This window comes from Salvelinus namaycush, unplaced genomic scaffold, assembly GCF_016432855.1.
Source record: "Salvelinus namaycush isolate Seneca unplaced genomic scaffold, SaNama_1.0 Scaffold431, whole genome shotgun sequence".
Lineage (NCBI taxonomy): Eukaryota > Metazoa > Chordata > Actinopteri > Salmoniformes > Salmonidae > Salvelinus > Salvelinus namaycush.
The window spans coordinates 182,524-196,136 of record NW_024061122.1 but is presented as its reverse complement, the minus strand read 5'-3'; the positions used below and the strand labels follow the sequence as shown (position 1 = coordinate 196,136).

The 13,613-nt window shown below is 44.9% G+C and overlaps 1 protein-coding gene across 1 annotated transcript; it reads left to right on the top strand.

The window, feature by feature from the left end:
* Nucleotides 1-2,554: 2,554 nt before the first annotated feature.
* On the top strand, nt 2,555-13,613 carry dachc (dachshund c; the record flags this gene model as incomplete). The annotated part of the gene is made up of 5 exons (XM_038986234.1): nt 2,555-2,739; nt 7,122-7,269; nt 8,341-8,478; nt 8,726-8,797; nt 12,990-13,613. Coding segments are annotated over 5 exons (581 nt in total), but the record flags the coding sequence as incomplete, so codon positions are not given.

Sequence of the window (13,613 nt, the reverse complement as noted above, 5' to 3'; positions counted from 1 at the left end):
AAACAGTAACTCAAAGAGGATCAGTCACATCAAAGGAGGGGAGGAGAGGGAGGGTGGAGAGAGGAGATCCATACTGCATCCCGATGACGCTGCAGTACAGAGCACAGGGGGGGGGGGGGGACAGGGGGGGGTCACAGGAGAAGAAGTAGAGTTGGACGCCCTGCGTTTGACGAGCGCTGAGCAACACCTGACACTGACAGACTGCTAATTACATCTAGTACTGATATAGAGGGAGGCTTTTAGGAACGGGAGAGGAAATGAAAAGAGAGAGGGAGGGAGGGAGTGGGAGAGAAGGAGAGAAAGGGAGGGAGGGAGAGAGAGAGAGAGAGAGAACGGGACATGCTTTTTATCTTTCAATGTGACACTAGCCTGTTTGCCAAGATTGGAGGCTGGGGGGGGAAGCTGAAGATGCTTTGGTCAGCTAAGTGGAGTAAAATGTGATGGTGTGTGTGTGTGTGTGTGTGTGTGTGTGTGTGTGTGTGTGTGTGTGTGTGTGTGTGTGTGTGTGTGTGTGTGTGTGTGTGTGTGTGTGTGTGTGTGTGTGTGTGTGTGTGTGTGTGTGTGTGTGTATCCGTGCCTGTGAGGTAAATCTAATTCAACCCCATCAGACTCAGGTGAAGCTGAGACAGCCTGTAGATAGAAGGAACTCTACTGCCCATAAGCCCTTTCATTGTTCTTCAAAATAGTTTTTAGGACATAATGTAATGTAAATGTAACTCAGAGTATTGTAGGGCAGAGCAGCCACAGCCTGGCTGGTCAACTAGTCTTCAAGCTCCATCACTAGAAAACAGCCCACCATTAACATGGGTACTTGTTTCCAGAACCAGGTTGTTCTGGTTGGCATCAGCTGTTCGTGTTTTATTGGGCTCATTAACATTCACCTACTGAACTGTGTCTCTCCTCTCTACACAAACAGAAAACAGGAAAGGACTTTTTTCCCCTCCCAAACTTCTAAAGTTGACATTTAGCAATTAGCTGCTTGGAATTAAGTGGAATGCACCTTTATGTAAAAAGCCATATTCATTTGGTCTTCATCGTGAGTCGTAGAAAAAGTCATCATAGCAATAAAAGAAAGGCCATCCTCTCTCAAACAGTGAGTTGCATGGAGAGGAAATAAGACTCACAGAAATGTTATTGTGCTGCCAGGGTCCCACTGCTTAACATGTGATGTGTTTACTCAATCTGATCTGTAGAGGAGGTTACACAACACTACTCAATCTGATCTGTAGAGGAGGTTACACAACACTACTCAATCTGATCTGTAGAGGAGGTAACACAACACTACTCAATCTGATCTGTAGAGGAGGTTACACAACACTACTCAATCTGATCTGTAGAGGAGGTTACACAACACTACTCAATCTGATCTGTAGAGGAGGTAACACAACACTACTCAATCTGATCTGTAGAGGAGGTAACACAACACTACTCAATCTGATCTGTAGAGGAGGTAACACAACACTACTCAATCTGATCTGTAGAGGAGGTAACACAACACTACTCAATCTGATCTGTAGAGGAGGTTACACAACACTACTCAATCTGATCTGTAGAGGAGGTAACACAGCACTACTCAATCTGATCTGTAGAGGAGGTTACACAACACTACTCAATCTGATCTGTAGAGGAGGTAACACAACACTACTCAATCTGATCTGTAGAGGAGGTTACACAACACTACTCAATCTGATCTGTAGAGGAGGTAACACAACACTACTCAATCTGATCTGTAGAGGAGGTAACACAACACTACTCAATCTGATCTGTAGAGGAGGTAACACAACACTACTCAATCTGATCTGTAGAGGAGGTAACACAACACTACTCAATCTGGTCTGTAGAGGAGGTAACACAACACTACTCAATCTGATCTGTAGAGGAGGTAACACAACACTACTCAATCTGATCTGTAGAGGAGGTAACACAACACTACTCAATCTGATCTGTAGAGGAGGTAACACAACACTACTCAATCTGATCTGTAGAGGAGGTTACACAACACTACTCAATCTGATCTGTAGAGGAGGTAACACAACACTACTCAATCTGATCTGTAGAGGAGGTTACACAACACTACTCAATCTGATCTGTAGAGACACTGAAACTAATTAAAGCAACAGAGCAGCTGTGTCCTCTAGACCAACTGGCAGCGATAGCAGGCGTCTGTCTGTGAGAGTGAGGAGCAAGACAAAGAGGGAGAAAGTGTGTGATTTAAACTTGGCCATGACATAGTTATCAATGTCAGTAATGCAGGAGAACAGACATCTGTGTTTAGAACACAGTATTACAGTATACTCAGGGGACAGTGTGTGTTTCCATCTGTGTGTCTTAACAACAGCGGTGCCACACTGAAAAGGGGATTCAGAGGTGGGTGTGGTTTCTTGTGTTTGTCAGTTGTAGTTTAGTTGTGGACACAGCCAATCACAATCTTCCTCTAATTTGCATGTTCTGAATAATAAACATCACTCTCTTTTCTTTGTCTGTCCCCTGAAGAGCCAAACACAACTACATGCATTCTGATGACTTCTCTGCTGTTTTCTTTGTCTGTCCGCAGATGACTGTGGTTTCCTGAGCACCCAGACAGTCAGAGAACCAATCAGAGAGCCATTTCGAGAGCCAGTCAGAGACGGCTATGAGAGGCTGTCGTTCTCGGGGCAGAAGCTTCCTCCAGGGTTCCCCGGACCCTTTATCTTCCCCGAGGGGCTGTCGTCAATAGAGACACTGCTCACTAACATCCAGGTGGGCCTCTCCTCACTGTTCTCTCCTGAATAATCCCAGAAGGTATAATGGTGACAATGTTTTGCTGAACCATGTGTTGATATTGGATGTGCGAAGGCTGCATCTTCTCTCTCTGCTCACAGTTATCACACATCTGGATGAGTAACTCCACCTCATCTCTCTATCTGTGTCTCTGGGCTCCACCTCATCTCTCTATCTGTGTCTCTGGGCTCCACCTCATCTCTCTATCTGTGTCTCTGGGCTCCACCTCATCTCTCTATCTGTGTCTCTGGGCTCCACCTCATCTCTCTATCTGTGTTTCTGGGCTCCACCTCATCTCATCTCTCTATCTGTGTCTCTGGGCTCCACCTCATCTCTCTATCTGTGTCTCTGGGCTCCACCTCATCTCATCTCTCTATCTGTGTCTCTGGGCTCCATCTCATCTCTCTATCTGTGTCTCTGGACTCCACCTCATCTCTCTATCTGTGTCTCTGGGCTCCATCTCATCTCTCTATCTGTGTCTCTGGGCTCCACCTCATCTCTCTATCTGTGTCTCTGGGCTCCATCTCATCTCTCTATCTGTGTGTCTGGACTCCACCTCATCTCTCTATCTGTGTCTCTGGGCTCCATCTCATCTCTCTATCTGTGTCTCTGGACTCCACCTCATCTCATCTCTCTATCTGTGTCTCTGGGCTCCACCTCATCTCTCTATCTGTGTCTCTGGGCTCCATCTCATCTCTCTATCTGTGTCTCTGGGCTCCACCTCATCTCTCTATCTGTGTCTCTGGGCTCCATCTCATCTCTCTATCTGTGTCTCTGGGCTCCACCTCATCTCTCTATCTGTGTCTTTGGGCTCCACCTCATCTCATCTCTCTATCTGTGTCTCTGGGCTCCATCTCATCTCTCTATCTGTGTCTCTGGGCTCCACCTCATCTCTCTATCTGTGTCTCTGGGCTCCACCTCATCTCTCTATCTGTGTCTCTGGGCTCCACCTCATCTCTCTATCTGTGTCTCTGGGCTCCATCTCATCTCTCTATCTGTGTCTCTGGACTCCACCTCATCTCTGTATCTGTGTCTCTGGGCTCCACCTCATCTCATCTCTCTATCTGTGTCTCTGGGCTCCACCTCATCTCATCTCTCTATCTGTGTCTCTGGGCTCCACCTCATCTCATCTCTCTATCTGTGTATCTGGACTCCACCTCATCTCATCTCTCTATCTGTGTCTCTGGGCTCCACCTCATCTCATCTCTCTATCTGTGTCTCTGGGCTCCATCTCATCTCTCTAACTGTGTCTCTTGTGGATCACCAGTCATTATTTAAACCGAAAAACACCCAACTCTACCTCCAGCATATTTGTTTTGATTTTTTTTTTTTTTTTCGAATCTGTTAACATTTTGACTGGAGATTAGAGATGTAGAGATTACACGCTACAGTGATGTATGGATTTAGATTAGAGATGTAGAGACTACACGCTACAGTGATGTATGGATTTAGATTAGAGATGTGGAGACTACACACTACAGTGATGTATGGATTTAGATTAGAGATGTAGAGATTACACACTACAGTGATGTATGGATTTAGAAGAGATGTAGAGACTACACGCTACAGTGATGTATGGATTTAGATTAGAGATGTAGAGACTACACGCTACAGTGATGTATGGATTTAGATTAGAAATGTAGAGACTACACGCTACAGTGATGTATGGATTTAGATTACAGATGTAGAGACTACACGCTACAGTGATGTATGGATTTAGATTAGAGATGTAGAGACTACACGCTACAGTGATGTATGGATTTAGATTAGAGATGTAGAGACTACACACTACAGTGATGTATGGATTTAGATTAGAGATGTAGAGACTACACGCTACAGTGATGTATGGATTTAGAAGAGATGTAGAGACTACACACTACAGTGATGTATGGATTTAGATTACAGATGTAGAGACTACACACTACAGTGATGTATGGATTTAGATTAGAGATGTAGAGACTACACACTACAGTGATGTATGGATTTAGATTAGAGATGTAGAGACTACACACTACAGTGATGTATGGATTTAGAAGAGATGTAGAGACTACACACTACAGTGATGTATGGATTTAGATTACAGATGTAGAGACTACACGCTACAGTGATGTATGGATTTAGATTAGAGATGTAGAGACTACATGCTACAGTGATGTATGGATTTAGATTAGAGATGTAGAGACTACACACTACAGTGATGTATGGATTTAGATTAGAGATGTAGAGACTACACACTACAGTGATGTATGGATTTAGAAGAGATGTAGAGACTACACACTACAGTGATGTATGGATTTAGTTTACAGATGTAGACTACACACTACAGTGATGTATGGATTTAGATTAGAGATGTAGACTACACACTACAGTGATGTATGGATTTAGAAGAGATGTAGAGACTACACACTACAGTGATGTATGGATTTAGAAGAGATGTAGAGACTACACACTACAGTGATGTATGGATTTAGAAGAGATGTAGAGACTACACACTACAGTGATGTATGGATTTAGAAGAGATGTAGAGACTACACACTACAGTGATGTATGGATTTAGATTAGAGATGTAGAGACTACACACTACAGTGATGTATGGATTTAGATTAGAGATGTAGAGACTACACACTACAGTGATGTATGGATTTAGATTACAGATGTAGACTACACACTACAGTGATGTATGGATTTAGATTACAGATGTAGACTACACACTACAGTGATGTATGGATTTAGATTACAGATGTAGACTACACACTACAGTGATGTATGGATTTAGATTAGAGATGTAGAGACTACACACTACAGTGATGTATGGATTTAGAAGAGATGTAGAGACTACACACTACAGTGATGTATGGATTTAGAAGAGATGTAGAGACTACACACTACAGTGATGTATGGATTTAGTTTACAGATGTAGACTACACACTACAGTGATGTATGGATTTAGATTAGAGATGTAGACTACACACTACAGTGATGTATGGATTTAGAAGAGATGTAGAGACTACACACTACAGTGATGTATGGATTTAGATTAGAGATGTAGACTACACACTACAGTGATGTATGGATTTAGATTAGAGATGTAGACTACACACTACAGTGATGTATGGATTTAGATTAGAGATGTAGACTACACACTACAGTGATGTATGGATTTAGATTAGAGATGTAGAGACTACACACTACAGTGATGTATGGATTTAGATTAGAGATGTAGAGACTACACACTACAGTGATGTATGGATTTAGATTAGAGATGTAGAGACTACACACTACAGTGATGTATGGATTTAGATTAGAGATGTAGAGACTACACACTACAGTGATGTATGGATTTAGATTAGAGATGTAGACTACACACTACAGTGATGTATGGATTTAGATTAGAGATGTAGAGACTACACACTACAGTTATGTATGGATTTAGATTACAGATGTAGAGACTACACACTACAGTGATGTATGGATTTAGATTAGAGATGTAGACTACACACTACAGTGATGTATGGATTTAGATTACAGATGTAGAGACTACACACTACAGTGATGTATGGATTTAGATTACAGATGTAGAGACTACACACTACAGTGATGTATGGATTTAGATTACAGATGTAGAGACTACACACTACAGTGATGTATGGATTTAGATTACAGATGTAGACTACACACTACAGTGATGTATGGATTTAGATTACAGATGTAGACTACACACTACAGTGATGTATGGATTTAGATTAGAGATGTAGAGACTACACACTACAGTGATGTATGGATTTAGATTACAGATGTAGAGACTACACACTACAGTGATGTATGGATTTAGATTAGAGATGTAGAGACTACACACTACAGTGATGTATGGATTTAGATTAGAGATGTAGAGACTACACACTACAGTGATGTATGGATTTAGATTAGAGATGTAGACTACACACTACAGTGATGTATGGATTTAGATTAGAGATGTAGAGACTACACACTACACTGATGTATGGATTTAGATTACAGATGTAGACTACACACTACAGTGATGTATGGATTTAGATTAGAGATGTAGACTACACACTACAGTGATGTATGGATTTAGATTAGAGATGTAGACTACACACTACAGTGATGTATGGATTTAGATTAGAGATGTAGACTACACACTACAGTGATGTATGGATTTAGATTAGAGATGTAGAGACTACACACTACAGTGATGTATGGATTTAGATTACAGATGTAGACTACACACTACAGTGATGTATGGATTTAGATTAGAGATGTAGAGACTACACGCTACAGTGATGTATGGATTTAGTGTAACAACCTCTTGATGTGTGTCGTACTCTGTGTCCTCCAAGCAGGGCTTGCTGAAGGTTGCCATCGACAACACGCGCGCTCAGGACAAGCAGGTGCAGACGGAGAAGTCAGAGCTGAAGATGGAACTGTTCAGAGAGAGGGAGCTGAGAGAGACACTGGAGAGACAGCTCACCATGGAGCAGAAAAACAGAGGTAGGTTAACACTACATTACCCACAACCCACTGCACACAATACTACACTACATTACCCACAGTGTACTGTTCAGAGAGAGGGAGCTGAGAGAGACACTGGAGAGACAGCTCACCATGGAGCAGAAAAACAGAGGTAGGTTAACACTACATTACCCACAACCCACTGCACACAATACTACACTACATTACCCACAGTGTACTGTTCAGAGAGAGGGAGCTGAGAGAGACACTGGAGAGACAGCTCACCATGGAGCAGAAAAACAGAGGTAGGTTAACACTACATTACCCACAACCCACTGCACACAATACTACACTACATTACCCACAGTGTAACTGTTCAGAGAGAGGGAGCTGAGAGAGACACTGGAGAGACAGCTCACCATGGAGCAGAAAAACAGAGGTAGGTTAACACTACATTACCCACAACCCACTGCACACAATACTACACTACATTACCCACAGTGTACTGTTCAGAGAGAGGGAGCTGAGAGAGACACTGGAGAGACAGCTCACCATGGAGCAGAAAAACAGAGGTAGGTTAACACTACATTACCCACAACCCACTGCACACAATACTACACTACATTACCCACAGTGTACTGTTCAGAGAGAGGGAGCTGAGAGAGACACTGGAGAGACAGCTCACCATGGAGCAGAAAAACAGAGGTAGGTTAACACTACATTACCCACAACCCACTGCACACCATACTCATCTCTGTTTCTAGTGAGCCCTGAAAACAAGCACTGCAATTCCTCACAATCCTCAAATGTTCTGTGTATTTCAGTGCCTCAACTGTTCTGTGTATTTCATTGCCTCAAATGTTCTGTGTATTTCAGTGCCTCAACTGTTCTGTGTATTTCAGTGCCTCAACTGTTCTGTGTATTTCAGTGCCTCAAATGTTCTGTGTATTTCAGTGCCTTAACTCTTCTGTGTATTTCATTGCCTCAACTGTTCTGTGTATTTCAGTGCCTCAAATGTTCTGTGTATTTCAGTGCCTCAACTGTTCTGTGTATTTCAGTGCCTCAAATGTTCTGTGTATTTCAGTGCCTCAACTGTTCTGTGTATTTCAGTGCTGATCCAGAAGCGTCTGAAGAAAGAGAAGAAGACGAAGAGGAAACTTCAGGAGGCTCTGCAGTTTGAGTGTAAACTGAGAGACCACGCTGAGCAGACACTGCAGCAGACTGGAGCGTCAGACAGAGCCCTCTGTGGTAAGTCTTCAGGCTACATTACCTTTTACATTTGGATTTCATTTACATTCACTTTTCTTTTACATTTACTTTACATTTGACTCTTTATTCACTCTTCATTTTGACTTAATGGTGCAGTTTTACGTTGTCATTTATGTTCCTTTATGAAAATGAATGTATTACCCTTTTACTTCTCATTTACTAGTAATTAGGTGTGATAATTAATGACTAAACTCCTGCCTCTCCGTCATCATTAACCTCCAATCAGACTCACTGACCCAGGAAGTAGACAACGGTAACCAAGGTAACGGCAGGACTGACGCAGAGGCAGCGATACAAGGTACGTCAGCTTCTGAATGGCTCATCCATCCTTATCCTAGTAGCCTAAATGTCCGGGTGTTTACGTTGAGTTAAACTAACGCCGTTGGTCTTTGAGGCAGCAGTCAAATTGATAAACAGTTTTTAATAGTTAAGTGAGTGTTGAGCGTATAATTCTATTCTTATCTGTTATGAAGGTGTTTGAGAGCATTTCAGATGCTCTCATTGCTCTGTGTATCAGAACGACAGTACACCCCATCTACCCCCTCTCTCTCCTGCTGCAGAGTCCCCCCACACACCCCATCTACACCCCCTCTCTCCTGCTGCAGAGTCCCCCCACAGACCCCATCTACCCCCTCTCTCTCCTGCTGCAGAGTCCCCCCACAGACCCCATCTACACCCCCTCTCTCCTGCTGCAGAGTCCCCCCACACACCCCATCTACACCCCCTCTCTCCTGCTGCAGAGTCCCCCCACACACCCCATCTACACCCCCTCTCTCCTGCTGCAGAGTCCCCCCACACACCCCATCTACCCCCTCTCTCTCCTGCTGCAGTCCCCCCACAGACCCATCTACCCCCCCTCTCTCTCCTGCTGCAGTCCCCCCACAGACCCCATCTACCCCCTCTCTCTCCTGCTGCAGTCCCACCACAGACCCCATCTACCCCCTCTCTCTCCTGCTGCAGAGTCCCCCCACAGACCCCATCTACCCCCTCTCTTTCCTGCTGCAGAGTCCCCCCACAGACCCCATCTACCCCCTCTCTCTCCTGCTGCAGAGTCCCCACACAGACCCCATCTACACCCTCTCTCACCTGCTGCAGAGTCCCCCCACAGACCCCATCTACCCCCTCTCTCTCCTGCTGCAGAGTCCCCACAGACCCCATCTACCCCCTCCCTCTCCTGCTGCAGAGTCCCCCCACAGACCCCATCTACCCCCTCTCTCTCCTGCTGCAGAGTCCCCCCACAGACCCCATCTACCCCCTCTCTCTCCTGCTGCAGAGTCCCCCCACAGACCCCATCTACCCCCTCTCTCTCCTGCTGCAGAGTCCCCACACAGACGACATCTACACCCTCTCTCTCCTGCTGCAGAGTCCCCCCACAGACCCCATCTACCCCCTCTCTCTCCTGCTGCAGAGTCCCCCCACAGACCCCATCTACCCCCTCTCTCAACTGCTGTAGTCCCCCCACAGACCCCATCTACACCCTCTCTCTCCTGCTGCAGAGTCCCCCCACAGACCCCATCTACCCCCTCTCTCTCCTGCTGCAGAGTCCCCACAGACCCTATCTACCCCCTCTCTCTCCTGCTGCAGTCCCCCCACAGACCCCATCTACCCCCTCTCTCTCCTGCTGCAGAGTCCCCACAGACCCCATCTACCCCCTCTCTCTCCTGCTGTAGTCCCCCCACAGACCCCATCTACCCCTCTCTCTCCTGCTGCAGTCCCCCCACAGACCCCATCTACCCCCTCTCTCTCCTGCTGCAGAGTCCCCACACAGACCCCATCTACCCCCTCTCTCTCCTGCTGCAGAGTCCCCACACAGACCCCATCTACACCCTCTCTCTCCTGCTGCAGAGTCCCAACACAGACCCCATCTACACCCTCTCTCTCCTGCTGCAGAGTCCCAACACAGACCCCATCTACCCCCTCTCTCTCCTGCTGCAGAGTCCCCCCACAGACCCCATCTACTCCCTCTCTCTCCTGCTGCAGAGTCCCCACACAGACCCCATCTAACCCTCTCTCTCCTGCTGCAGATTTCCCACACGCACCCCATCTAACCCTCTCTCTCCTGCTGCAGAGTCCCCACACACACCCCATCTACCCCCTCTCTCTCCTGCTGCAGAGTCCCCACACAGACCCCATCTAACCCTCTCTCTCCTGCTGCAGAGTCCCCACACAGACCCCATCTACACCCTCTCTCTCCTGCTGCAGAGTCCCCCCACAGACCCCATCTACCCCCTCTCTCTCCTGCTGCAGAGTCCCCACACAGACCCCATCTACACCCTCTCTCTCCTGCTGCAGTCCCCCCACAGACCCCATCTACACCCTCTCTCTCCTGCTGCAGAGTCCCCCCACAGACCCCATCTACCCCCTCTCTCTCCTGCTGCAGAGTCCCCCCACAGACCCCATCTACCCCCTCTCTCTCCTGCTGCAGAGTCCCCACACAGACCCCATCTACCCCTCTCTCTCTGCTGCTGCAGTCCCCCCACAGACCCCATCTACCCCCTCTCTCTCCTGCTGCAGAGTCCCCACACACACCCCATCTACCCCCTCTCTCTCCTGCTGCAGAGTCCCCACACAGACCCCATCTAACCCTCTCTCTCCTGCTGCAGAGTCCCCACACAGACCCCATCTACCCCCTCTCTCTCCTGCTGCAAAGTCCCCCCACAGACCCCATCTACCCCCTCTCTCTCCTGCTGCAGAGTCCCCACACAGACCCCATCTACCCCCTCTCTCTCCTGCTGCAGTCCCCCCACAGACCCCATCTACCCCTCTCTCTCCTGCTGCAGAGTCCCCACACACACCCCATCTACCCCTCTCTCTCCTGCTGCAGTCCCCCCACACACCCCATCTACCCCTCTCTCTCCTGCTGCAGAGTCCCCACACAGACCCCATCTACCCCCTCTCTCTCCTGCTGCAAAGTCCCCCCACAGACCCCATCTACCCCCTCTCTCTCCTGCTGCAGAGTCCCCACACAGACCCCATCTACCCCCTCTCTCTCCTGCTGCAAAGTCCCCACACAGACCCCATCTACCCCCTCTCTCTCCTGCTGCAGAGTCCCCCGACAGGGACTGGCTCCTCTTTGTTAGCAGATCAAACATCTAAACCGTTAAAAGGGAAATTTAATTTAATGTCAGTGAAGCAAAAAAAGAGCAAGGCCCCGTAATTAATGGCTGTCTTAATTGTCCTCCTGATGTATTTGCATAGGCATCATTTGCATAACTTACATGCAGTAATAAATCTTTCCAAAGAGCGTTTTTAACAGACAACAGGCCCTAGAAGACAAAACATACTTGTTGGATTTATATATACAGAACAATACTCTTATGTATCTTAGTTTACTATCTTTGTTGATCATCTTAGTTTACTACCTGTGCTTATCATCTTAGTTTGCTATCTGTGCTAATCATCTTAGTTTGCTACCTGTGCTTATCATCTTAGTTTACTATCTGTGCTAATCATCTTAGTTTGCTACCTGTGCTTATCATCTTAGTTTGCTACCTGTGCTTATCATCTTAGTTTGCTATCTGTGCTAATCATCTTAGTTTGCTACCTGTGCTTATCATCTTAGTTTACTATCTGTGCTAATCATCTTAGTTTGCTACCTGTGCTTATCATCTTAGTTTGCTACCTGTGCTTATCATCTTAGTTTGCTACCTGTGCTTATCATCTTAGTTTACTCTCTGTGCTTATCGTCTTAGTTTACTACCTGTGCTTATCATCTTAGTTTACTACCTGTGCTTATCATCTTAGTTTACTATCTTTGTTTATCATCTTAGTTTACTACCTGTGCTTATCATCTTAGTTTACTACCTGTGCTTATCATCTTAGTTTACTATCTTTGTTTATCATCTTAGTTTACCATCTTTGTTTATCATCTTAGTTTACTATTTGTGCTTATCATCTTAGTTTACTATCTGTGCTTATCATCTTAGTTTACTCTGTGCTTATCATCTTAGTTTACTATCTGTGCTTATCATCTTAGTTTACTATCTTTGTTTATCATCTTAGTTTACTACCTGTGCTTATCATCTTAGTTTACTATCTTTGTTTATCATCTTAGTTTACTACCTGTGCTTATCATCTTAGTTTACTATCTGTGCTTATCATCTTAGTTTACTCTCTGTGCTTATCATCTTAGTTTACTATCTGTGCTTATCATCTTAGTTTACTATCTGTGCTTATCATCTTAGTTTACGTTTACTATCTGTGCTTATCATCTTAGTTTACGTTTACTATCTGTGCTTATCATCTTAGTTTACTCTCTGTGCTTATCATCTTAGTTTACTACCTGTGCTTATCATCTTAGTTTACTATCTGTGCTTATCATCTTAGTTTATTATCTGTGCTTATCATCTTAGTTTACTATCTGTGCTTATCATCTTAGTTTACGTTTACTACCTGTGCTTATCATCTTAGTTTACGTTTACTATCTGTGCTTATCATCTTAGTTTACTACCTGTGCTTATCATCTTTGTTTTTCACCTGTTGTTTGTCAGATGGAAGACTCTTCCTGAAAACCACAGTGATGTATTGAAGTCGACATGAAGAGAAGATGGATTCGAGCACCATTGGAGAGATTCCAGGGACTTGCAGCAGCAACATCATGGACGTTTCAGTACTCCACACTGTCATTAAAGACGGACAATACACAACAAAGAACAAATAATCAAAGAATTGTCATAACGGTGTTACGTGCAAAACCACTGTATTTCACAGCAACACATTCACAGAAAAGTGGAACTGAAGGAGAGATTTTTCTACTTTATTTAAACCAGCCCGAATGCTCAGAGACAAATCCACTTCCGATTTTTGACTTGTATTCCTGTCTCAAGTTTTATAAGATTTCAATGTTTTAAAGCATAATGTCACGAAGGTAATCTAGAGGGTAATTTATTACGTTATTTCTGTACATAAATTCATACAATGTTTCATTACAATATTTGTTTTTGTTGTTTATTCTAGTAATGAAAAATGACAGTTAGTCCTTTGCCATTGTTGTCAGACGAAATCAGATCAGATGAAAGGTAAAGGATTCCTGACCCATGGTATGCTGTGTACATAAAGTAAAGAGATTGTATTGTAATGCAGTAGATCAGCTCGATGAAAAAATAATACAAACA